General features: G+C 46.2%; 3 protein-coding genes and 1 non-coding gene across 8 annotated transcripts; 1 reads left to right on the top strand and 3 right to left on the bottom strand.

Moving 5' to 3' along the window:
• Positions 1–938: 938 nt before the first annotated feature.
• On the bottom strand, positions 939–6,790 carry LOC100079594 (UPF0450 protein C17orf58). Of its 2 annotated transcripts, none has more exons than XM_029079643.2 (4): positions 6,584–6,790; positions 5,113–5,196; positions 4,517–4,708; positions 939–3,935 (listed from the first exon to the last, which is right to left on the bottom strand). In XM_029079643.2, the coding sequence occupies exons 2-4, from the start codon at positions 5,123–5,125 to the stop codon at positions 3,745–3,747; spliced, it is 396 nt and encodes a 131-aa protein (XP_028935476.1). In that variant the 5' UTR covers positions 5,126–5,196; positions 6,584–6,790; the 3' UTR covers positions 939–3,744. The 2 variants fall into 2 exon arrangements, with proteins under 2 accessions (XP_028935476.1, XP_028935477.1); XM_029079644.2 differs by lacking the exon at positions 5,113–5,196 and adding an exon at positions 4,958–5,088 and having other exon boundaries at positions 6,584–6,718.
• Positions 5,305–9,328, bottom strand: LOC120638869 (collagen alpha-1(I) chain-like). Its single transcript, XM_039914259.1, has 4 exons — positions 9,228–9,328; positions 6,877–7,084; positions 6,584–6,801; positions 5,305–5,318 (listed from the first exon to the last, which is right to left on the bottom strand). Exons 1-4 carry the CDS (start codon positions 9,301–9,303, stop codon positions 5,305–5,307), a joined length of 516 nt encoding a protein of 171 aa, XP_039770193.1. The 5' UTR covers positions 9,304–9,328.
• KPNA2 (karyopherin subunit alpha 2) lies at positions 7,813–23,021 on the top strand. 4 transcript variants are annotated; one of them, XM_029079642.2, is made up of 13 exons: positions 7,813–8,059; positions 8,743–8,843; positions 14,691–14,878; positions 17,481–17,559; positions 17,684–17,821; positions 18,391–18,479; positions 19,080–19,348; positions 19,797–19,891; positions 19,988–20,251; positions 20,596–20,829; positions 21,106–21,288; positions 21,837–21,986; positions 22,645–23,021. In XM_029079642.2, exons 4-13 carry the CDS (start codon positions 17,485–17,487, stop codon positions 22,735–22,737), a joined length of 1,590 nt encoding a protein of 529 aa, XP_028935475.1. In that variant the 5' UTR covers positions 7,813–8,059; positions 8,743–8,843; positions 14,691–14,878; positions 17,481–17,484; the 3' UTR covers positions 22,738–23,021. The 4 variants fall into 4 exon arrangements, with proteins under 4 accessions (XP_028935475.1, XP_028935474.1, XP_007666264.1 ...); XM_029079641.2 differs by having other exon boundaries at positions 7,814–8,059; positions 17,451–17,559; XM_007668074.3 differs by lacking the exons at positions 7,813–8,059; positions 8,743–8,843; positions 14,691–14,878 and adding an exon at positions 15,126–15,233 and having other exon boundaries at positions 17,451–17,559.
• On the bottom strand, positions 12,432–12,504 carry TRNAR-CCG. Its single transcript has one exon. It is a non-coding gene; the product is annotated as a tRNA-Arg (tRNA).
• Positions 23,022–25,654: the final 2,633 nt, after the last annotated feature.

Here is a 25,654-nt window from a genome sequence, read left to right as displayed (position 1 = left end):
TATTTTATAGTTGTATTAAATACAGAGTTTTTGCAGTCTTGGTAGATTTTGAAAATTATGCCTATCTGAAAAATGTCAGAATCACAACCTGTTTCCAAAATATTGTTTTCTGTATTTGATAGGGTGATGATCAGTGGCTAGTCAGATGTTTTAGCTAGCCAATTAATTGTTATTTCTCCATGTGGTAAAACATTCACTTGGACAGACCCCCTCACAAGAGAGATAAGAATTCCTGCCTGAGTCTTAAGAGAAAGGTAAATATAATAAACCTGTGTCCCACTAGTTACTTAACTACAGACATTCCCAGTGCATATAACATTCACCTTGAGCCACCTGGTTCACATAGTTTATACTATTAAAAAGGACTTTTGCACAATACTGGCTAAAATTCTACTACCAGTCCTATAAAACTTGTAAGTAATTGTGATTGTGAGGTTAGAACCACTAAATGCAAAATCTGAGCTTAATATTTAGTAACACTGACATGGGGGGTGGAGATGTGGGGGCGTTTATCCCCTTGTAATTCCCACCTAGAATCTGAATATGAAACATCTTTTTCTGTCTTTCTGACCTCCATTTGGCAAATCCAGATTTTTGAGTATTTCTGATAGTAGTAATATTTATCGAGCACTCATTGAGTGCAGTGCATTGTACTAAATCCTTGGAAAGTGCAAAAAAGAGATCTGACATGTTTCCTGCCTATTAGAAACTTATCCCCTAATGGATGTTTTAGGAGTTCAGTGATCGGTTTTTCATGTCCCTTGTAGAACAGCTATCCATCCATTGAAATGCCCAGTGATCCTGGGCTTAAATAGTTTGGGATTCATTTTTTATTCTTTTTTTGGTAAGTGGTTTTAAAAAGACACCACTGTGATTCTTCTAGGGATGTGGCCTTTGTACACTGATGAGAATGACAATCAAGGTCAGAGAGGCATATTAGGTTATAAGTTTATTCAAGTTACTTTGGTGAAAGATACTGTGTGAGAAGCCTTACGCTTCATACTTGGAAACTTGTTGGGTATTTGGAATTCTCTAGAATTTGAAATAAATTTCCTGGAACGTAAGACCAATTTTATTCAGTCTTCACAGGTTGTCTTTAATCTTTTGATGCATTTAGTTCTTACTTAGTCTAATTTTCTTTAAGAAACCACAAAACCTGAAGACTGATATCTGCTGTAAAAATACTGACATCACAACCCAAATTCTGACTTAACTGAATCGTGAGCCATGGAATATGGTGTTCATCTTCCCTGTCCTTATACAAGTTTCCTTTATCAAACTTCTGGTTTTTTTAAGAGGAAATTCATTGACCTGTATAACAAAATAGTCTTTAAATTAGGTAAATAAAAACTTAATAGAAATATGTTTTCAGAGCTACAGTTATAAAGAATCCTTACACCATTAAATTATTCTTTTTTCCTTAAGTTCGACAGAAACCCTATAATGCACAAAAGTCTTCAAATCTTTCACCCATCTCACAAATATGGAACTGTAATTTGTGTAATTTTTTTTTAGATAAGCTTTTTTAATAATTGAGAAACCAGCCTCTTCTCCAAAGGGTGTGCAGATTTAATGCAATGGGAGTGGATTACTCCGTGCGAATTTCCAAGAAAAAGATGGTTGGCGTTAGCGCTGCTGCAAAGTGAGTGTTTTACGAGACCTGGCCACTGGTATAAACAGACAATGATTAGAAGCAGCTTTCTGTGACCTCAGAGTGCCAATGAACTCTGTTCACAGAAGCGGCATTGCTATCACAATTCATCACTATTGTGGCCCTAACGAACTTGTTTTGTCCATAAGGCTCACAGTCCAATCTTTGGTTTTAAAAAAAAAAAGGGCCCCATTTTAGACAGTCGAAAACCTTGCCCTGTCAGTGTTTGGGGTGTTTGTATTAACCGGAGGTCTTTCAGGGCCAAAGCCTATCTAAATAGTCTCGACCACAGTAATCAATCTGATAGTTCACTTAGAAAAAGCAAACAAAAGTAAGGATGACATTTTTAGAGGTGTGCATTGTCATGAAGTGTTGACCTTCACCATCACAACTGAGCACAGAACACTCTGCTAGGCACCTGGGAGCATAAAAGAGACGTAGACTGTCTTGCCCACAGATGAAATAGCATCACCTATTGTCGACTAATTGTTAAAAGCTATCTTGTCACCATTGAGCCTAGAGAGCCCCGGTATTGGCAACAATATATCATGACAATTTTGGAATGAGCTCTAGTGCTTTCCCCGTCTTTTCAGTACATTAGAAAGTGAAACTCACTGGGAACGTAGTACTCTAGTGAGATTATCCCATTTGTGTTCCACGCAGCTTTCAAAGAATGCCTTGGAGAAGTCTGGATGCGCTCTAATAATAACACTAATGATGACAATAAAATAAGTGCTTTCAGTGAGCCAAGTACTGTTGAAGATACAAAGTATTAAGATCGGATAAGGTTCCCATATGAGGCTTCAGATCTGAGAGAGAGGAGGAACAAACAGGTACTTTATCTCTATTTTACAAGTGAGAAAATTAAGGCATAGGGAAATGAAGTGATTTGAGCAAAAGGTACATAGCAGGCAAGTAGCAAAACTAAGACTGGAACCCAGATCTGAGATCTGCCTCCCTTTTTATGGCTTTATAGGGAATTGGATTTTTGAAGCATTGAACACTTTTCACTCTGAGCCTTTTTACACTACCATTGCTCTGGCAAAGCAAAGAGCTGTCTCCTTTTATTCAGTGGCAGCGGTTTTAGCCTCCCTAAGGCAACAATCTTCAATCATGGCATGTTAGTGCCCCTCTTTACAGTGTTCTAAAATAACTTAGAGCACTGTTTGAGGTCCTGGGGGTAAAAAATCATGTCTCCCATAGTCTAAAGTTTGGTGTTCATATGAAATTCAGCCAATAAGTGAGGCTCATTAAAACAAACAGTGAGAAGCTCTTAAATCCACATGTAGAAGAAAGCCGTTATCTGTGATTTCTTGTTTCCAAGATTTTGGAATAAGTGAGGAAAAGGTGGATTTCCCCAAGTCTGTGGGTGCAATGAAGCTGAAAACCAAGTGTCTCAAAGATCTGATTTCAGGACAAGATTTACTATTTTGCAAATATAAACATGATACTTAGTGTTAATAGAAAAATGATACCTGATACATTTAAAATATTTTTAACATTGGGAAAGATGCCAATTTGCCACAGTCATAAATTTCAAAAAACAGGAAAGTATGAAAATAAACTCAGTATTTGACACTTTGATACCCCAGGAAGGCTGAGAGGAATAATATTTATCTTTGCTATATTTCACTTGTTGTGAGCCCTTTAGGTATTTTTGGAAATGTAAAATTTAAATATTTCTCCTGGCACTGAATCTGAGGTAATGTAGAACCTAGATGTACCTTCACACTTGACTATTGTTGGTTAATGTTATTATTGTTATGTAGATATCTTGAATTATGTGGGTGGAAGATGTATTTTGAAAAGATTAAACGATTCGGCTAGATTATAAAATTAAATACTCCCGAGGTGTATATTCAACTACCTAAGAAAATATTTTCAGTTAATTATTTTCCTCAAAAATAACCTAAGCCTTAAATCAAAAAAAACAAAAACAGAAGAAAGCACATCATGCAAATTAACTTACTTGGGGAAAAAAACTAAAGTAAATATGATGCGGTGACCTAGGAATGGAAAAGGTCAGTTACCTCACAGGTCAACCGCAATGCGTCACTCTAGGGTAGTATCCGCACAACTGCCCTCAGTGAGTTTCATCTGCACTTGGTGTGCACTGCACTTTGGACTTTACCATCCCTCTTTCGGTTGAACCGCTTTACGTAGCCGCCGCTGCTCTTAAGCAGGCCATCTCCTGGCCGGAGGCGCCCTCTCAGGACCTGGAGCAGGGCCGTGGGCAGTTGGCGCCTCTTATGGTAGATCTGACCCATCACGATATATCTGCTCCCTGAAAAAAAAAAAATGGGTTTTTTTTTTTGCATTTGAAGACCCGGCTGGGTCAGTGGTGTCGCAGCAAAAATAGCCTAGGTGCATTCAATCGCAATTAGCAGTGGTGGGTTTCCCTGCCTGAGTCAAAGCAATAAAATAGTCCTAAAAGGCCAGAAATGAGAGGCTGGAATATGTAAATTCACCCTCCTCAAAAGGGGAGTGTTTTTATTATCAGACTATTAAACTGCCTGACTGTAAGCTTATAGTTATGGTATTTGATAAGAGCTTACTCCATGCCAAGCACAAGGCCTAAATGAATCAATGCTAAAAACACTGGGTAAGACCACACAGATGGTTCTTTGACACGGTCCCTGGGTCTCCAGGATGATTAAATATAAAAGTCAGGAGAGGGGACTGGACGGGGGAGTGTCTGCAAACTGTTTTTACTTTTTTGATCAGTACAGTGCTCTGTGCACAGGAAATGCTCGATAAATGCTATTGACATGAGAGATGGGGGGATCCTTTTCTAGACAGTGCAGTCCTACTACTCGGAAAAGCACATGTACCGAATAAGAAAACAATCTAGCTGGGTTTGGTTACCAAGTTTAAAATCTGGACATGGCTTAGTGCAGCTGGATGAATCCACAGCTAGAATGTTTACTCGAAAGAAGAAGTCATCAGGGGTGATGTACAGGCGGCTCAGCTTATACAGCCCATCGTTGTTCACCAGCAGAGTTACCAGTTGGATGCCTTTGCCAAGCATTTCCACATCATGGACAATTCCATTCACTGCTGCTTTCAAGAAAAGAAAAAAAAATAGTTTAACCAAACAGTGTAACATCTGTTTTACCAACCTCAGGATCCCACCAGAGAGCTTCACAATCTCATGTTTTAGTCTCTGGTCTCCATCAGCAAAGGGGTGCTGAGAACTAAGGTAATTATCTGGAACTGTGTATCAGACCTCAAGTTCACTGTTTCCCATTAATTTTGGAGACCTGAAAAATGTCGATGATCCTGCACTTTAGGATCAAGTCAGATTACCAGCAAAATCACTCCAGAGCTGTTCAGTGCAATCGTGCCTGTTCTCCTCCTAAATGCTGCTCAGTCAGGTCCCGTGCTTAAAGCCGGGAAAGTCTGTCCTATGTGAATCTGTGGGCCCAGGTCAAGCGAATCTGAAAGAAGAGAAGGAATGTTACCAAATTCACTCATGCAGTAGTGTTCCCTTTCATCCCGGTCCCGCCAGCACTCAATCTCGCAGGTCTTTTCCGTGTTGTCAGGGTCTAAAAGAGGAGACAAGAGGCCCTGTAGAACAAGCCTTGGGTTCATTTTGGGGGGGTGGGGGTTGGGGGGGGATTGATAGTGCTCATTTACATGGGGGCCACCCCTATTCATTCTGATGAATCTGATGGGGAGGGTTGAAGGGGGTGAGATTGAGTAGAGGAACCTAAAATGAAAGCCAGGCAAGAAGGAATGGCATAACCTTCCTCCACCTGTGGTTTTCAGTCACAAGATTTTGCCGACAGAGGTCCGGCCTAGGCCCTCTTCTGTAAGAAACCGGCAGTAGGGTTGAGGGTGGGCTGCTTGAAATATGCTCCTCTGGAGCCCAGGTCATAATAACGTTGGTATTTGTTAAGCGCTTACTATGTGCAGAGCACTGTTCTAAGCGCTGGGGTAATAATAATAATAATAATGTTGGTATTTGTTAAGCGCTTACTATGTGCCGAGCACTGTTCTAAGCGCTGGGGTAGACATAGGAGAATCAGGTTGTCCCACGTGGGGCTCACAGTCTTAATCCCCATTTTACAGATGAGGGAACTGAGGCACAGAGAAGTGAAGTGACTTGCCCACAGTCACACAGCCGACAAGTGGCAGAGCTGGGATTCGAACTCATGAGCCCTGACTCCAAAGCCTGTGCTCTTTCCACTGAGCCACGCTGGTAGACACAGGGGAATCAGGTTGTCCCACGTGAGGCTCACAGTCAATTCCCATTTTACAAATGAGGGAACTGAGGCACCGAGAAGTTGTGACTTGCCCACAGTCACACAGCTAAGTGGCAGAGGTCATGTCGGAAGGAGGGAAAAAGTTGGGCCGAGAGGATCGGCTTTCGGTCCACAAATAATAATGATTAATAATTCTACTATTTGTTAAGCACGTACTATGTGCCAAACGCTGGGGTGCAGAGAAGCAAAGCGGGACGCTGTCCCTGCCCCACCCGGGGCTCGCGGTCTCCATCCCCATTTTACAGGTGAGGTGCGGGAGGCCCAGAGAATAATAATGTTGGTATTTGTAAAGCGCTTACTACTACTAATAATAATGTTGGTGTATGTGAAGCGCTTACTATGTGCCAAGCACTGTTCTAAGCGCTGGCGTAGACACAGAGGAATCAGGTTGTCCCACGTGGGGCTCCCAGTCTTAATCCCATTTTACAGATGAGGTAAGTGAGGCACCGAGAAGTGAAGTGACTTGCCCCCAGTCACACAACTGACAAGTGGCAGACTCCACTCTGCCTCCAAAGCCCGGGCTCTTTCCAGCGAGCCAGGCTCACGCAGCAGCCGACGAGGCCTGACCTTCCGACCCCCCGGCCCCCGCTCGCCACCCCGCCCCAAGCTTCTGCGGCTGGATGGGGGGCAGCCGGGCTCCCTCCCCACCCCCGGGACCCCCACCCACCTGTGGGGAGCAGGTTGAAGTGATGGAGCAGGCTGGCGGGCTGCCGGTTGGTGAGCCAGGACGGCTTGGGCTGGTCTGCCGGGCGGTGGGGCCTGGCCCGGCCGGGCCGGTTGAGGTGGGGCGGGGGGCCCCGGGAGCGCGGCCGGGCCCACGACACGCCGCTGGGGGCGCCCTGGAGCCGGGCGGCCGCCGCCGGGCCGGAGGGCCGAGAGCGCCCCCTGGAGGGCGCCGCCCCGCCGGCCGCAGCGCCCCCGCCGCTCCTCTTCTGCTCCCGCTCCCGCTCCCGCTCCCGCTCCTGCTCCTGCTCCCGCTCCTGCTCGGCCGCCGGGCCCGGGCCTTTCCGCCGCCTGTCCGCCCAGGGCCACGACCCGGGGCCCTCGTCCGCCGGCCCGGGCGACCTCGGAGCTAGGCGGTTCCCCTCAGCCCCGCCGGCCGCGGGCGGAGCCTTGGCCCGGGACGGGCCGGACAGGCCCCAGGCCTTCCCGCCCAAGGACACGGGCCCTGAGGCGGCGGGGGGCGAGGGAGAGAAACGGGGGTGAGGAGGGCCCGGGTGGGACGGAGGGGTCAGCCCGGTGTCCCGGACCACCCCCCCCCGCTTGGTCGGTGACACCCCCTCCCTTCCCCCGGGGAGAACCGAGGGACGAACCCCCCCCCTCCCCCCCAGGACGGGCCGCCTTTGGAGAACGGCCCCATTTCGGCCCCTTTTTCCACCCCCGCGGCTCCTCTTAACCGAGGACATCTGCGCGTTCCTTGGGTTCTGAGATTTGCATTTGGATTTATGTCGGTTGGAGGAAAAAAATGCGGTTTTTTTTTTCTTCTTCTCCTCCTCCTTTCAATCCAGGAAAACAACGGCCTCCCCCTCTGACGGGCGGCCCCGACAGTCGGGCCTGGGAGCGTTCCGTCCCCCCCAGCGGGGGGAAGGTTTCCCATCGCCGCCTGTGGGAATTGTCTCGGCGTCCCTAACAACCGAGCTATTTGGTTTTCCCACCCGTGTTGACAATGTCATCTTGGACTTTTCAATGCCCAGCTCTTTGAGCGCCTCTGAATGGACCTTTATGGGGATTTTTGGATCTGTTGTGTGCCGCGGCCCTAAAAAAGCCTTTGGCTTCGCAGCAAAGGCCATTGATGCAGCCTCAGGCCCCCTTCCACTCTCTCATTCTCTAGCTCTGAGAATTGAGAAAAAAAAAGACTCCCAAATTGTGTGTATAAAAAAATAGTGTATTAACGTTGGTTTTTCTGTTTTGTTTCCCCCCCCAAAATCTGACAGACAGGTTGGTGTGGAGACTACGGGTCGGCTCGGGAGCTGGGCAGTTTTCCAGACACAATTACACAACATCACCTTCCCGTTTGCCTCAGTCTCAGGCCCGCCCCCCTCCCCGTTTTATTATTTAACTGCTGTTTTCTGGCATCTCTCCCCGTTTAGGTTGAAGTGCCTGGTCCGCCCCTTTTGCAATCCTGTCAACACTTCATTTGAAGGTATTTCTCCTGCCAGTTTGTTAATCTCCTTTAAAATCAGATTTCCCCCAGCAGTAATAGCTTGTTATAGTCGACATAATCCCAAATGCCGATTCTGACTCATCGTGTTAAAAATCGCACTACACCCAGCTGAATGAATAAAGTCCTGTTTTTATCTCCAATTCCTGATGGTCAGCTCTGACCTCCCAACCGCTTCCCCATTGATATCACCATCTGTTGTCATGGGAAAGATGGTCTGATATCTTAGAGTTAAATGCCACTGAAGTCATACGACTTTCCATGGGGAAAAACAGCCCCAAATAATCTAAAGTAAACCGTCCTTTGAGGTGTGGAAACTCTTCTGACGGGAAACAGGAAGAAAGAGAGATCATCCAAATTGACAATTGACAGCAATATTCTCTACCCGCCCCCCTCTCCTTCTCCCCCTCCTCCCCCCACCCACCCGTGCGAAAACTTCCTTCATCTGCCTTAATCGCCTTCGCCTCGTTGTTTCATTCCAGGCGTGAAATGCGACTTTAAGGAAAGCTGGATCTGACTTTGACTGTTCCCAGCGACTCTCTTTCCATCTCTCTGTCTCTCGCACTGATGCGAAGGATGGAGAGATTCCCCGGGATGTGCAATCTCCGCCTCCCCACCGCCGCCAAGTTCACCCCTGGTTTCTTTTCCCCCCTTTCCCTTTGGAGGACTTGGTGTTTCAGCCCGCCAGCCGGAGACGAAGGTGGTCGGGACCAGCCTGAGCCGAGCAAGGAGCCCGCCGCCGAGGGACCATCCCGGCCGGCCGGAGGTATGCCCGCTGCCTGCCCACTTGCCCAGTCCGCAGCCTGCACCCTGTGACTTGCACCCTGTGTGACTTGCATGGGCACAGCTCCCGGGAGGCTCTCGCCAACCCCCCACCCCCCTTTGACACATCCCGCTGCCCGGTCTACTCGCCCCTCCGGTGCCCCCACTCCTGAGCATGCCAGCTCTCTCCCAGCCTGCGCTTCGCTCTCCGTTGAGCACCGAAAGGAGCGCCTCTCCGAAAGAGGCGCAAAACACTGCGGCGCACTCTGCGTGCTCCCGCCTGAGAACCTGTAAACAGCCCACCTCCGCCGCCCCCACCCCACCCCTCCTCCTCCTTTCCCGGGGACCCCGCCCCCCGCCCTCCTCCCCGAAGTTCTGTCCATCTTACCTTTTCTTTCTCCTTCTGGGCTTTCTGAGGATGATCCAAAGATCAAACAGAATAGCCAGAGAGCCTTCGCTGTCATTTTGAAGGCAACTTTCCCAGACTTTGCTTCCTCTCCCCCCCTCCCCCCCCCCGGAGACTCCCCCTAGCCCACCCCCGTTCATGCTAATGAGGGGCAGCCTGGGGGGAAGCGGGACGCACTCGCTGGACAGACCACTGGAGCAGGACCAAACTGCTGCCATTCTTCCCTCTCCCTAACGGGAACGAGCAAAGCCACCTGCCCCCAGTCTCCCCAAACACACACACATACACACACACCCCTGGGCCCCGAGTGGGGCCTGTGGTCACCTGAATGGCTACATGTCCACTCTCTGCCGTCCCGGGATCTGCCCCCCCCCCCCCCCACGTCCCCAGTGCTTGGCTATCGCCTTCTTCTCTATCAGCCCCTGGTTGGAGACCGTGTTGGCCGGGTGGGGAGCCGGGTTTGCGGAGGCTTGTTTTTCTGCACTAGCTGGAAGGGAATTGTGCAACCAACCAGCCAACAAACAAATGCCGAGGCAGTTTGGGTTTGAATGGGTGAAGAGAATCCCAGGTGACCGCGCAATAGGAAATCGATTCCCTGCGGAAACGGATAAGAATTGGAATATGCTTTATTATAAATCATAATAATGGCATTTGTGAAGCGCTTCGGGCCAGGCACTGGGGTGGACGTGAGCAAATCGGGACACAATCCCTGTCCCACATGGGGCTCCCTGTCTCAATACCCATTTTACAGGTGAGGGCACTGAGGCCCAGAGGGGTGAAGTGACTTGCCCGAGGTCACACAGCAGACGGGGGGTGGGAGGTAAGATTAGAACCCATGACCTTGTGACTCCCAAGACCGTGCTGTAGTCACTACACCATGCTGCTTTATTATATATTACAAAATGTTTTATTGTAGTGGGGGAGCCTCCAGTAACACTGGTCTCCTTTTTAATAAGGTAGAAAATCAGTCTGATTGGTTAAATACCTGAAGGTGTAGGGCCTTCTAGACACAGAGATCAGACTGGTGCCTCCTCAGGCCTCTCGCCTAAAATCCATGTTGAAGTCTGAGACCATGCGTTCCCCAGCCATAGTACTGGTTGGCCCTCGATTGAGGTCCTCTGCTGCTGGTGAAACAGATGCAGCATTCACTGAGAGGAGACCTGTGTAAGCCCTGAAAGACCCACGACCTTTCCGATTTCTATCTTGTTCTAATAATAATAAATAATGTTGCTTTATGTTAAGCGCTTACTATGTGCCGAGCACTGTTCTAAGCGCTGGGGTAGACACGGGAATCAGGATGTCCCACGTGGGGCTCACAGTCTTAATCCCCATTTTACAGATGAGGTAACTGAGGCACAGAGAAGTGAAGTGACTTGCTTGCAGTCACACAGCTGACAAGTGACAAAGTTCTAGTACTTTTAGACCAAGGTAAAAGAGTGTGCCCCAAAGGAAGGGATTCATAGCAACTGCGTTGAGATTTTTGGCCAAGGGAATATCACCTGTCAATTTTTTTTTTCCTTTCAACTCTCTTTGGGTTCTAACACAGTATTTCTGGCAATTAAACCAGTTTTAAAAACGTTTAGGATTCCAAATAATTGTTGCTACTCAAGAAAGATGGGAAATCATTCCAAGGTAAAAGATTGGAAATTATTGCAAGGCTATATATTCTCTTGCTTGCCACAGGTCACGCTCACATTTCTACATTTTTGGAGTAAAGGTTGTCATTTCTCCTTTGCTTTTGATGCAAAATCTAGAAAAAGCAGTCCCTCACACAGCTGCACACAACTTGTTGTTGCTCTCTCGGGTGTCATTTGTGGCAAATAAAAGAAAAATAATCACTAGTGTCAGTTATATATTTTACATCCGCATAGCTCTAATGCAATTCTTGCCAGTAGTGAAGAGAAAACAGCTGGTTGGACTCCTCCAACAGCTAGAGCCTAATATGGGCCAAGCACTGTGTTAATAACTCATGTCATCATTACGCTATTTGGATATAGCCCTATGGAAGAATTAAGGAACTTTCTTTCTACAACACGAATCTCTTTTGGTATTAAAAGAGAAGCAGCGTGGTAGAGAAGTAGCGTGGCTTAGTGAAAAGAGCACTGGTTTGGAAGTCAGAGGACGTGGGTTCTAATCTCTGCTCCACCACTTGTCTGCTGGGTGACCTTGGGTGAGGCATTTCACTTCTCTGTGCCTCAGTTACCTCATCTGTAAAATGTGGATTAAGACTGTGATCCCGATGTGGGGCAACCTGATTACCTTGTCTCTATCTCAGTGCACATAGTAAGTGCTTAATAAATACAATAATTATTATTATTAACGCAAACAAAAGTCAGTATAACTAGATTTGGTGTAAGATAGGATTTGCAAAAGTGTGGGGGGCAAGACGAGACGCGGGTGCAGTTCCCAGCCTCTGCTTCAGCCTTACTTTTCTGCACCCCAGGGGATTTAAGAATCTTGTGTTTCTTTGAGCTTTTGCAACTTTACAGCATGTAATGCCGTAAAATAGTAATGAGGGGCAAAGGGGAAAAAATTCGATTTATGGACGTAATAATTTAGGAATTCGTAAAAAGAAAAAAATCAGTCATGGTGGTATTGTCTAGCCATCTACCCCCTCCCATTAATTTCCGATGAATTGGTAATTCTATTACACGATTTCTCTGTATGTGATGTTCTTCAATAACTTCCTACAATGAATTGGGATACATGCTTGCCATTTCTATAAAGCTTTCAAAATCTGAGTGAATTATAAACAAAAATAGCAAATTGAAAAGTAAACAATCCAAATTGGGAACATTCAAATATATTGCTAAACCTGTATTGGGAAGGGGTACGGTTCCCTAAGGCTTTTCAGGGCTAAGCAACAGGCTGAGAATCTCAAAAAAAAAAGTCTACACTGTTGTCGGTTCTATCGCCCTAATTATATCATATAACTAATATAATATAAATTAACTAACAGAACTGGGGTCGTGGAGGTTCAAACCCTGGTATTAGCCAGGGGATTCAGGTGTAATGTGGTGATCTGAAAAAGCACGGAAAGGTTGGGAGCCCGGGCAGGCGGAGGCGACATCTTTGCCCGGGACCCTCTCAGTTTGGGGATGATGAGTTATAAATGAAATGCCATCCGAGACCTGTTCCCGTCGTCGTTTCCCTTTTTCAGGGGGTGGGCCTGCAAAATTACAGGTACGACCCAGATGGGACTCGAACCCACAATCCCCAGCTCCGGAGGCTGATGCCTTATCCATTAGGCCACTGGGTCACCGTGAGCTGCCGTCTTTCGCAAACGGCCTTTATGCGGTGCGCCAAGTCTCCTCCCCGCCGGTTTCCGTTGGCCAAACCGGGGCCTCTCGCCCCGCCTACACCGGAAATCCTGGCGCCGAGCGTGACTTTTTTCAGCTCCTCCCCATTCGAGTGACTGCCGTGGGGCCTTAACAGGGTAATAATAATACGAATAATAAACACTGTTTTAAGCGCCGGGGGAAGATAGGAGGTTATCAGCTTACCCCCCCATGGGGCTCAGTCTTCATCCCCTTGTATAGATGAGGTTACTGAAGCACAGAGAAGTTCAGTGACTTGCCCAAAGTCACCCAGCTGGGATTGGAATCCGTGACCTCTGACTCCCAAGACCGTGCTCTTTCCACTAAGCCACGCTGCTTCCAGGGTCTCGGCCCACTCTGCTCTCGCCGGAGGACCCCCCCTCCTCCTCTCCCCGTGGGATCCCGCTCCTTGGAAGCTCTGGTTCATACTACCTTCTTCTGTACACCGCCTGATTAAATTGATTTTCTTTTTTCGGCGATACAAAGTGCAAAAGCCAGGAAATCTCTTTTAAGCTTAGGGCGGCTCTATCCATTTATTTTCCTTTTTCCAGAGGAAACTGCAACTTTTTCTCCCCCAACCAATGAATTGTATTTAAGAGCTAATTGGCTCCTTAAAACCGCTTCTTAAAGTCAGGCCGGTTTTGCCCCTCCGGGCCCATATATTCATTCATTCAGTAGTATTTACTGAGCAATTACTATGTGTAGAGCACTGGGTTAAGCGCTTGGAAGGTACAATTCGACAACAGATTGACAATCCCTGCCCAATGACGGGCTCATAGTCTAAACGGTATATACTGCATATGGACCCTGGGCTGAATCATCTACTCCTCCCTTAAACTGGCTCTAGGCTTCCCAGGAACATACCAAAAAAAGAAAAATAAAACAAAGAAACCGTCTCTTTGAGGACTTTACAATCTAGTGGGATCCGGGCCTCTCTTTGCTGGGTAAACCGGCCTATCGGCCTGGAGTGGTATAAACGGTGGAACTCTGCCAGTGCGGTAGCCTGAAAAAAATAGCAAGCAGAAACTCCTGACCGTTGGCTTTAATGCACTTCTGCCCACTTATCCACTCTCTTTTCCCACTTCGCCCCAACTAACACACTTTATTCCTCTCAAATAACCTACAAAGTAGTCCCGCTCTCCTCTTCCTGCCACTATTTCCTCACACCTTTCCCCCTGCCGGCAATTCCCTCCCATTTCAGATCTGACAGATCACTGCTCTGTCTTCATCTTCAAAGCCCTTCTAAAACGATACCTCCTCCAGGAGGCCTTCCCCAATTAAATTTCTAATAGCCCCTCTTTATATCCCCCCCCCCTGCCGTTTTACCGTTTCTGTGTCACCTAAACATTTGGGTGCACTACACACCCCCTCGTTGCATCCTTTTACCCTTTTACTTAATCTGTAATTTATTTTTGTGTCAGCCTTCCCCATTAGAGTGTAGCATTCTTGGTGACAATGGGCCTCTTAGTTCATTTATTGTACTTTATTCAATCATTCATTAAATAGTATTTATTGAGCGCTTACTATGTGCAGAGCACTGTACTAAGGGCTTGGAATGGACTAATCGGCAACAGATAGAGACAGTCCCTGCCCACTGACAGGCTTGCAGTCTAATCGGGGGAGACAGACGGACAAAAACAATACTAATAGTATTAACACGTGTGGAGCTAATGATAATAGTGTTAGCAGCTAATGATGATAATAATTTATTGTACTTTAATATAGTACAATACCTCTGCAGAGTATAGTACCTCTGCACGCAGTCAATTCTCAGTTCAGTTCGGATTGATTGTCTACCGTAACCCTTAGCACAGTTCGGGTTATCAGTTTACCCCCCCATAGGGCTCACAGTCTTCATCCCCATTTTACAGATGAGGTTACTGAGGCACAGAGAAGTTCAGTGACTTGCCCAAAGTCATCCAGCTGGAATTGGAATCCGTGACCTCTGACTCCCATTTTCCACTAAGCCACGCTGCTTCCAGGGTAAATGCTGAATAAATCCCGTAACTCACAAATTATGAGGCCTGCCCTTCACTATCAAAGGAAAGACAAGAATTCGGGTCATTGCCCGACTACTTAGACCCGAATAATCTGTGCTTTAATTTTTCATTTCTTTTATTGATTTTAGAAGTCCGGTTCTACAAATAATCGGTATTGCCTGTGGCCGGGCGACCTAACGAAACTACAAGTACCAGCGTGCCAGAGTGACAGCCTCTCCTAGCAACTCGGTCCCAATCGAAAACCCCCCGCCGCAGCTTTGGCCTTCTTATTAATTAAGCCTCTGGAAGGGACCGGTGTATCGTCCATCACAGCCAGGTGAGCCCCCTCTTTCCTAAACGCCCCCGGGGCGCTCCCGCTGCATTCTGGGACTTGTAGTTTTCCGGACTGCGAGGCGAACGCCTTCCGGGCCGGCGGCCGAGGGCAACTCTCGCGAGACTTCCGCCTCCCTGCCCTGTCCCCGTGCGGGAGCTCGCCCGGTGTCTTTCAAATGGACCAATGGGAGCGTTGCTTGGGCTCGAACCAGCCAATGGGAGCGCCGGGCCGCCGGCAAATTTAAATAGCGCCGGAGGGGTCCCACGCGCCAGTCTGCTGCCGAGGCCCTGCGGTCCATCTCTTCTCCGTCTTCTCCATCTGCAACGTAGTCGTCGCTCATCAAGTAGCCTGCGGCCGGGTGAGCGTCGTAGCCGCCTGGGAAGGGGAGGGGGGTGCTTTGTCCACGCCGTCTCCTCGGGGGAACTTGGGGGGGGGAGCTCGTGCACCGCTATGTTCCATCCATTCATTCAAGAGCGCTTACTCTAGTAATGTTGGTATTTTGTTAAGCGCTTATTATGTGCAGAGCACTGTTCTAAGCGCTGGGGGAGATACAGGGTCATCGGCTCACCGTGAATCCCCATTTTACAGATGAGGTCACTGAGGCACAGCGGAGTGAAGTGACTTGCCCACAGTCGGGAAGTGGCAGAGCCGGGAGTCGAACCCATGACCTCTGACTCCGAAGCCCAGGCTCTTTCCACTGAGCCACGCTGCTTCCCATGTGCAGAGCACGGTGCTAAGCGCTTGGAATGGATAATTCGGCAATGGAGACCATCCCTGCCCATCGACCTACTCCCCGAGGCGCTTATTGCAGTGCTCTGCGCACGGTCAGCGCTCGATAAATACGACGCAACGGAAGGACAGGCTGGCGGGCCACGAGGACCCAACCGGTACCTCGCGCCAGCCCTGCCCTCCCTCCCTCGTTATTATCGGACGCTCACTACGAGCCAACCGCTGTCGTAAGCGCCGGGGTGGCCCCCGTGGGGCTCGCAGGCTTAATCCCCATTTTACAGATGAGGGAACTGAGGCCCAGGAGGAGGAATAATAATAATATACTACAAGCACCGTTCTCAGCGCTGGGGGGTATGAGGTCATCAGGTTGTCCCACGTGGGGCGCGCAGTCTTCATCCCCATTTTGCAGAGGAGGGAACTGAGGCCCCAGGAAAGTAGTAATAATAATGACGGCATTTGTTAAGCGCTTACTATGTGCCGAGCACTGTTCTGGGCGCGGGGGGGGGGGGTGGGTACGAGGTCATCAGGTTGTCCCACATGGGGCTCCAGTCTTCATCTCCGTTTAACAGATGAGGGCACTGAGGCCCCAGGGAAGTAATAATAATAATGACGGCCTTTGTTAAGTGCTTCCTATTTGCCAAGCACTGTTCCAGCCAATGGGGCGGGTACAGGATAATCAGGTTGCCCCACATGGGGCTCACAGTCTTCATCCCCATTTTACTGAGGAGGGAACTGAGGCCCCAGACAAGTGACTTATCCAAGATCACACCCAGCAGACGAGCGGCGAAGGCGGGATTAGAACCCATGACCTTCCGACTCCCTGGCCCGGGTGCTCTTGCCACTACGTCACGCTGCTGCTTACGGAGGGAGCCTTTGCGGGTGGTGGGTTGGGACCCTGGCCTTTTTCGAGCACATGCCCACGCGTTTATTTCAACGTCGGGGCCTCCCCCAGTAAGGTGGAGCATTCATTACACTGTTCCGCACACAGTAAGCACTCAATAAATTCGATGGAATGAATGGTCACCGCTGTGTAGAGGTCAAGCATAGGTTTCCAAATTCCTCACCCCCTGCCACCGAGAAGTGAACAAAACGCCCAAGTTTGGCAGGTTCCCAGATGTCAGGCCCCCACATCTTCCCTGATTTTCTGCAAAGTTGCACCAGAAGGCTCAAAGTGGTCAGTGGTCAAGTGTTTTTTACCTGCCCGTTGTGGGCAGGGAACGTGTCTACCAACCCTGTTGTACTGCACTCTCCCAAGCGCTTACTGAACAGTAAATACCATTCGTTGGTTTGTCTTAATTTGTATTTATGGAGCACTTACTGTGTGGAGAACACTGTACTAAGCGCTTGGAAAGTACAGTTTGGCAACAGAGACAATCCCTACCCAACGACCGTCTAGAAGGGCTGTGGGGTGGGGGTAGAGGGGGTCTTTACTTAGGGAAAGAGATGGCTGACTGACAGGAGGATGTTTCCTTGCCTCTACACCCTCTCCGTTCCTAATTTTCTCTGGCCTTTTGGCCACCAGGAGGGTAATTGAGAGTGAGGACCATGCCCTTGCTCTGCTCCCCTTAATGGGCTTGACGTTGGAGAAGGGCGTGGTCTGAACACAGGAAGATTTTATTGGTTTATTGGTCTCCTGCCCTGCTGGGCTTTAAACGCTCCCCCCCCCAGCACTGGAGGTGGAGGGGCTGAAAGTCCCTGACTCAGTAATGGAACATCTAGATGTGAACTAAGTGAGAAGAGCTATAGATTACCCAGCATGCGACCCATATCAGTTATCTAACTGAATTCTAATTCACCATCTCTAGCAAGATAATTTACCTAAATGTTTTGGTGGTGTTTTTTTCAGTTCCTTCCTCGTTCTCATTCTGCCATACAGAACTATGTCCACCAACGAAAATGCCAATTCCCCAGCTGCTCGTCTTAACAGATTTAAGAACAAGGGAAAAGACAGCTCAGTGAGTATCTTCTGCCTCTTTGTCTCTGAGAAGCTTCTGAGAAATCCAAAATGTTTTGGGGGGGCAAGCAGGGTGTCTGTTGGTAGGTAGAGGAAAATTCTATATGGCCTTTTGTTTCCTCAAGGAAATGAGGCGACGAAGGATTGAAGTTAATGTGGAACTGAGGAAGGCTAAGAAAGATGACCAGATGCTAAAAAGAAGAAATGTCAGTACATTTCCTGATGATGCTACTTCTCCTCTACAAGAAAACAGGAATAATCAGGTAAATGCTTCTGAATGCTGGTGAATATAAGGGCTTCATTAATACCTGTAAAAAAAAAAGTTCAATCTAATAGTTACTCGATGGGGAAAGTATTTTTCAGGTGCTGAACTGTCCATCTCCAAATGTCTTTGGGGAGCGGCATTTAATGATTAATGGCATTTAAGCGCTTACTGTGTCAGGCACTGTACTAAGTGCCAGGATAGTCATTCAATCATACTTAATTCAGTCATATTTATTGAGCCCTTACTGTGTGCAGAGCACTGTACTAAGCACTTGGGAGAGTACAGTGCAATGATAGAGATGCAATAGATGTAGATGTAAGCTAATCAAGTTGGACACAATCCATGTCCCATGTGCGGTTCACAGACTTAATCTCCATTTTGCAGATGAGGTAACAGAGGCACAGAATAGTTAAGTAGCTTGCCAGAGATCACACAGACGGGTAGCAGAGCAGAGATTTGAACCCGGGCCCTTTGACTCCTAGGCCCGTGCTCTTTCCACTACACCACACTGCTGTGTAGACTACTCATTAATCTTCCTAAAATTCTCTGGTTTCTCATCTTCCACAGGGTTCAGCACATTGGTCTGTGGAAGAGATTGTCCGAGGCATAAACAGCAATAATTTAGAACTGCAGTTGCAGGCTACCCAAGCTGCTAGGTGAGCCTCTTTTTTTTCCTCCTGATAAGTAAATGGTGGCCAGAGGAATCAGTGGAGATAATACATTTGGTCATCATTGAAATGAGTCTCCATATTGCTTATCGAGTCCCTCCATAGTTGTATTTTGTCACAAATACTAGACCTAATTTTGAGCTAAGTCAAGGATCCTTTTCACCATTTCATTTGTTCTATTTCCTTTGCACCTAAGTAACAACTTGAAAGAAGAAAACAGTATATGTTAAAAAGTAATGTTGCAGCCATACAAGCATGGAATGTAAGGAGAGTTTAAGATTTGCCAAATTTGGGCAACTGAAGGATCACTTAACTCTCATTATAAAATGATCCTTTTGAGTATCTTGTCATTTCCATCCAACTGTTTCTTAAAGTGTAATTCTGAGCTGCAAACTAACTCAATTGAAATTGGAAAGCAACTCATTAAACAAAACCCACTGAATTCCATCATGTTTTGTGGTTAAAATTCATTTTGTTAAGAATTGGTTTTTACATTGGAGAATTCTGTTCTAAAGTGTTAGGGTTTTTTAAATCAGATTTTGGTCATTAGATTAACTTCATTTTTTCTTTCTTTCTCCTTCCCTATAGGAAACTACTGTCTAAAGAAAAACAGCCCCCCATAGATAGTATAATCAGAGCTGGGATGATTCCAAAGCTTGTATCTTTCTTGGGCAGATCAGACTGTAGTCCTATTCAGTTTGAATCTGCTTGGGCTCTTACCAACATCGCTTCTGGCACATCAGACCAAACCAAGGCTGTGGTAGATGGAGGTGGTATCCCAGCATTTATTTCTCTGCTTGCATCTCCCCATTCTCATATCAGTGAACAGGCTGTGTGGGCTTTAGGAAACATTGCAGGTATGTACGCACTGAACTCCACTTGGCATTATCTAATTTTGTCAGATAACTTGCCTGAGATAGTGGATAATGGCTCGGTGGGAAAGCACCATGTATTACCTAGGATTTGGCTTTGAATAGTCTTTGCAGAAATGTATTTTATAGAGCTCTGTACACCGGTACTCAACAAATGCTATTGATTGATTCGACAAAGTCACTATTTTCATGTCCTAAAGTCACACACCAGTTGTGTTGGGCAGGAAGATTTAGAGGTGTGGAGGTGCACGATTGGTTTGCTGACTGGTCAAAATGTCAGCCCATAAACTGTTATCGAAGCCAGAAAGAGCCCTGAGGGAGGGGAGGGAAAGTTGATCCAAAATGTTCTTCTTGAGCAGTTGCACAGATACACACAACTGTCAAATTCCCCTTCGATGCTACTAAGACTTTTGACCTTTATTTTGTTTTTTAGGTGATGGTTCCGCCTACAGAGACTTGGTCATAAAATATGGTGCAATAGATCCTCTTCTAGCGCTGTTTGCCGTTCCAGATATATCTTCTTTAGCTGTAAGCTAACTGTTTTTCGTTTAATAAGATAAAATTTATTCTTGCTTCACATTTCTCCTCATAAAGCAACTCACTTGTTTTCATGCATTTTTCCAGTGTGGCTATCTACGTAATCTCACCTGGGCACTCTCAAATCTATGCCGTAACAAGAATCCGGCCCCACCCATCGATGCTATTGAACAGATCCTTCCTACTTTAGTTCGCCTCCTGCATCATGATGATCAGGATGTCCTGGCAGACACCTGCTGGGCCATTTCCTACCTTACTGATGGCTCCAACGACAGGATTGAAGTGGTGGTGAAAACCGGAGTGGTCCCACAGCTAGTGAAACTTCTAGGATCTGGTGAATTGCCAATTGTGGTAAGAAAGGCCTTAGTATCTAGTGAAGCCACTTTGCTCACTCTAAACTCATTTAATAATGGGGTGAAGTGAGGGGAATCTTTTCAACTTTCATCAGGGCGGTGTTTTCCTTACAATGGATCTACGTAACCACTTGCGTAACTAAAGATACGTGAGAATACCATTTTAGTAGCTTTCTAATCTTGGATTTCTATAATTCCTCAAGAGCAGTATTTGTTACCACAATCCTAGGACTGCTGCTAGTTCAGAATTTGGGGAAAGCTTATTGGAATTTGAAAGGGGCAGTGGTTTTTCCTAGAGTCCAGTATAGTTTATTCCTTCTGAAATATGAATTTCTCTTTCAGACCCCTTCTCTACGAGCCATAGGAAACATCGTCACAGGGACGGATGAACAGACTCAAATAGTAATAGAGGCAGGAGCCCTTGCTGTTTTTCCCAGCTTGCTCACTCATCCCAAAACTAACATCCAGAAGGAGGCCGCGTGGACCATGTCAAACATCACAGCGGGCCGGCAAGACCAGATCCAACAAGTTGTGAATCATGGGCTGGTCCCTTACCTTGTTGAAATTCTGTCGAAGGTAATCAAATCCTGGAACTAAAAAAGGGAAGAGGTGTGGGTGGTTTGGTCTGTACTGATATATTCCAAAATTAGTTTGGAGTGTCATGAGGCACTGTGGGATTGTTCATCTTGACATACCTCATTTTGGACAGTAGGTGGTCAAAACTTGTTAAAGGTAAAACCCACTGGTGCCAATGTTTGGGCATTTTTACTGAAAACATGTGCTCGTGGCATTACTATTTGTGCAGCTGTATTATTCTGAAATAAACTTCCTCCCTGAATGTTTATTACACAGGGAGATTTCAAGTCACAAAAGGAAGCCGTGTGGGCAGTCACCAACTACACAAGTGGCGGAACAATTGAACAGATTGTGTACTTAGTCCAGAGTGGAATTATGGAACCCTTAATCAACCTTTTAACTGCCAAAGACAGCAAAATTGTTTTGGTTATCTTGGATGCAATTACAAATATTTTCCTGGTATGTACCATTTTATTGTTTGAACTTTTTTTAAAATTCATGACATAGTTTTAGGTGCCCGCTCTGTGCAGAATACTATTCTAAGCATGGGGATGAACAAGATGTGGTCTCTGCACCTCAAGGGAGATTGAGAGGAAAGCCCTAGGATGAAATGGGGTCCGGGTGGCGTGGGTCCCGAATATTAGAGCTTTGAGGCTAGATGGAAACCTCTTCCCCACTGGCCTGTAAGCTGGAATTCAGGGTCTGTGCCTACCAACTCTGTTGTACTTTCCCAAATGTTAAGTAGAGTACCCTGCACACACAGTAAGCACTCAGTAAAAACATTGATGGATCTAATTAATCTGTTTTTGCTGTTTAGCATCTGATATGTGTTTAACTGTAGCTCCCAAGTCCTTATACCTTGTGATATTTTTGACCTTTGCATTAATTAGATTAATGAATATCAGCTAGCATTTGGAGCCACGTAAATGAAAGAAAAAAGTTACTCATGTTGGGTTGAAAAACAACTGGGTACTGACCAAGCTGCCATTTGACGGTGGTTCTTTCAGGCTGCTGAGAAACTTGGAGAAACTGAGAAACTGTGCATCATGATCGAAGAGTGTGGGGGTCTGGACAGAATTGAGGCTCTCCAATCTCATGAAAATGAACTGATATACAAAGCTTCCTCAAGTTTGATTGAGAAGTATTTCTCTGCAGAGGTGAGTAACAGGAAAGGAAATGAGGGCATTTGGAATTTGGCATGTCTGTTTGCCATGTGAGTTTCAAGAAGTGCTTCATGTATTGCTACTTTTTACAACACCTGAAACCCAGATGGCTCATTTGTGAGCCACAGGTCAGGATCTAAGCCGAAATCTAACTTGGGGGGGTGTATGTCTGGCAGTGTATCGATCAGCTTCAGTAGCTTTGGACCAAAAATTTATGCATGAACCCAGGAAATCTGATCTCATTTTTATTCATTCATTCATTCAATCTTATTCATTGAGCACTTAACTCTGTGCAAAGCACTGTACTAAGCGTTTGGGAAAGTACAATACAAAGATAGACACCTATGGGGATGGGTGGCACGCACAAGGTGCAGTATACTTTATAACTACTGTGTTCCTGGGCACTACTGGGTTGACTGCGTCCCGGTAAGGGTACTGGGTCGTAGTCATAAGTGTGATGGTGCATATAGGAAGGTCTGTGGGGACCGGAGCGGAGACTTGGAAGGCTGTAATGGCTGCTGTGGGGTAAAGGGGCATCGGAGACACGATTGGAAGGCATATTTGAAGTTCAGCAAGGCTGTGTCGGTTAGGGTCTCGAGACTGCGTGCCCTTCACTGTTAAGTCATTTTCTTTCTAATGATATTTCTTCTAGGAAGAGGAAGATCAAAATGTTGTGCCAGAATCTACCTCTGATGGTTATGCCTTCCAGATTCAAGACAACACTCCTGGGACCTTTAATTTTTAGATTGCATACTGCCAGCCTCTAAAATCTTTGGTTACTGTGTATTGTCTATCTTTTGTCTTTGTCTCCCGTCTGTTGCTGTTAGTCTTTTTTTTTTTTTTAATGTGACTTTCAATGTAGCACTTTCTACAACTAAAGCATACTTGAACATCTTGGGAACTGTATATACTGTGGAAACCTCATAAAGCCCTTGGTGGGCTTTTTTTTATTTCTATGTGTAATTTCAATTTGGGTTTTTTCGATGTCTTGTAAATAAAAACTTGATTCCATGATCTTCTTTACCTCAACCTTGCCTGTCATATTCTCTTAAATTTTTTTCTGATCTGTTTGCCCAGCTGGCTTCAGTATATTAAAGGGTAATTAGTAGTAGCAGTTGTTGTTAAGTGCTTACTGTGTCTTAAGAACTGTTCCAAGAGCTGAGATACGGGTCAGAGATGGTTGAATTGCCATTTTACAGGTGAAATGCACAGAGAATGGCTTGCCCAAGGTCACACAGCAGGTAAAGGGTGGAGTGGGGCTTCCTCTGACTTCCAAGGCCCTGCTCTTGGCACTAGACCACGCTGCTTCTCCAAAGGCTTATCATCAAAGGACCTATTGTCAGCCCAGCATATATACTGAGTGATAGTCCTCTCCCAGAGACTTGTTCTGGACCTGACTTTAATAAGTCTTCTCTTTACTCATTTATTGGGATGCAGTCAGCCTACTCATTGTTTGTTACCAAATGGGTGGGGTTGCTAATCTGTGGGAAAACAAATGGAATTCAAATGATACAAAATAGGATGAAAGCACTAAGGGCTATAGCAAGGAATTGTATTTAAAGTTAGCAAGTGTAGATTAGGGAAGAAAGGGTAAAGGCCCAATCAGGTGAAGAAAGCAACATTGTTGCTGGAATGCAACCTGCTATCCTACCCACCTGTATTGGTGCTAGGGAACCATGGAAGTTAGTTTACCATTATTTCTGTGAAGATGGACTTTTAAATAGATAATGGCTAGGTTAGTTAACTGAACTTTCAAGAAAACTTTGGCACAAAATGGAGGGGGGGGTGAGAGAGAGAGGGGAACACAAAGTGGAAGGGTTGCAAAAATAGGTCTTATGGGGAAAAGATCAAAGGGATTGGGGTCACAACCTAGAGAAGGCAACCTGCTTACCTTGTATCTACCCCAGTGGTTGGAACAGTGTCTGGAATATAGTAAGTGCTTAACAAATACTATTTTTTAAAAATTGTAATAGCTACTAAGAATCAGAAGGGCCTTGAGAATATTGGCCTCAGTCAATAAGCATGAGTTTGGTTGCATATAAGTGGGCTATTTAGTTTAATCTGTAAATAAATATCTGGGCCTTTTGAGTTATCAGCTCTTTATCCCCATTTGTCATGTCCAAGGCGTTTCAAATCTCTGAGTCACAGAGTGTAGTTGTTGGCTTATTTTGATGTCTACTGCCTTCCACTGCTGCCATTTCAGGAAATCTCTGAGAAGTGAGGAGCTTTGACTTGTTCAAGTGAACTGAACTAGGTGATCTGTTGTATATGAAGGGGAAGGGAGTTATAGTTTATTGGCTGGCATGAGATGCCGTGAGTAAGTTGGCATTGTGAGGAGTGAGGTACGTACATTGTGTTGTAGGAAATCAGTGGGGTAAGATAGGGGATTTTTAGAGTAAGAAGTTTCTGTTTGATGCTGACATGGATGGGCCATCACTAGAGGTTCTTGAGTGGGGAGATTTGGTCTGAGCAGACTTTTTAGAAAAATGATCTGGGCATCAAAGCAATGTATGGACTCGAATGGGGAGAGACACGAGGCTGGGAGTTCAGCGAGAAGACTGATGAAGTAGTCAAGGTGGGCTATGATAATTGGTTGGGTCAGCAAAGTAGCAGTTTGGATGGAGGAAAAAAAAGGTGTTTTAAGCACTGACTGGATTTGACAAGAAAGACATCATTGGTAACCTTGAAAAAGGCCCATATCGGCAGAGCGGATGGGTTGGAAGTCTGAGGGAGAGAGTTGAAGGAGAGGAAGAGGTGGCAGTGAGCGTAGACAACTCAAGAAGTTTGGAGAGGAATGGTTAAAAGGGAGGATTTAGTAGCAGAGGGGATACAAGCTTGTGCTTGAAAGCAATGGAGGAGCCGTCAGATAGGGATCCAAGAGAGACAGTATCCAATTGGATTATCTTGTATCTATTCTGTGTTTTAACCAGGTCTTTGGCCTGTTATAGGTGCTTAATAAACAACTTGGAATTTCTGCTCCTGGGGCAGACTTTGTATGTGATCCCAGGGCAAGGAGCCTTCAGAGAGCAGGTATGGTCTAAGCAAACAGGCAAAGATGACAGATGCAGGAGTTAAGGGAAGACAGGCTCATTTACAAGACTCTTGAGAATATTATAGAGCGGCCATCTCGTCCTCCCAAATGGGAGGCTTTCAGGTTCCTGAGGACTCAGATGGTTTGTGGCTGGATTTATTGATAAAGGCATTTGCAGAAGGAACTCATGTTAATGACAACTATAACATATTCATCAACTTTCATAGCAGGGACTGTCTAAATCTCATCTAAGTGGGGTTTCCTTAATTCTCCAGAGTAACCTCTTTTCCCCCAATGTAATGAAGGCTTCTCTTTCTTTAGCCTCTACTTCCCTTGGTCCAATTCCAGAGCAATTAAACTTGAGCCAGTAGAATGTGAGTCATTGTATTGGAACATTAATTTGCTCTGAGAAACATAAAAGTAATGGTGATGAAAGTTGCCTTGAATAGGAATTTACCTGCTTTCATCTTCAATTAGTTTATACTTGGTAAACAGGGCAATCTCAGAACAGAACTGGGTACTTGGTTTTTTTAATAATAGTTCTGGTATTTGTTAAGCACTTACTCTGTGTCAAGCACTGGGTGGGAGGGGATTCAAGGTGGTAATCGGGCTCTCCCACTTGAGACTCAGT

The sequence above is a fragment of the Ornithorhynchus anatinus genome, chromosome 15 (assembly GCF_004115215.2).
Source record: "Ornithorhynchus anatinus isolate Pmale09 chromosome 15, mOrnAna1.pri.v4, whole genome shotgun sequence".
Lineage (NCBI taxonomy): Eukaryota > Metazoa > Chordata > Mammalia > Monotremata > Ornithorhynchidae > Ornithorhynchus > Ornithorhynchus anatinus.
This window is presented reverse-complemented; position numbering and strand designations above follow the sequence as displayed.

Excerpts from the sequence above, each read along its gene's own strand:
- KPNA2 (XM_029079642.2), top strand. The coding sequence starts at position 17,485 with ATGTCCACCAACGAAAATGCCAATTCCCCAGCTGCTCGTCTTAACAGA. Across the intron at positions 17,822-18,390 it reads AAGAAAACAGGAATAATCAG|GGTTCAGCACATTGGTCTGT; the intron begins GTAAATGCTTCT and ends CATCTTCCACAG. Across the intron at positions 20,830-21,105 it reads TTGTTGAAATTCTGTCGAAG|GGAGATTTCAAGTCACAAAA; the intron begins GTAATCAAATCC and ends TTTATTACACAG.
- LOC100079594 (XM_029079643.2), bottom strand. Across the intron at positions 3,936-4,516 it reads ATGTCCAGATTTTAAACTTG|GGAGCAGATATATCGTGATG; the intron begins GTAACCAAACCC and ends TTTTTTTTTCAG.
- LOC120638869 (XM_039914259.1), bottom strand. The coding sequence starts at position 9,303 with ATGACAGCGAAGGCTCTCTGGCTATTCTGTTTGATCTTTGGATCATCC. Across the intron at positions 7,085-9,227 it reads CCCAGAAGGAGAAAGAAAAG|GGCCCGTGTCCTTGGGCGGG; the intron begins GTAAGATGGACA and ends CCGCCGCCTCAG. Across the intron at positions 6,802-6,876 it reads GAGCGGGAGCAGGAGCAGGA|GGGGCGCTCTCGGCCCTCCG; the intron begins GCGGGAGCGGGA and ends GGCGCCCTCCAG.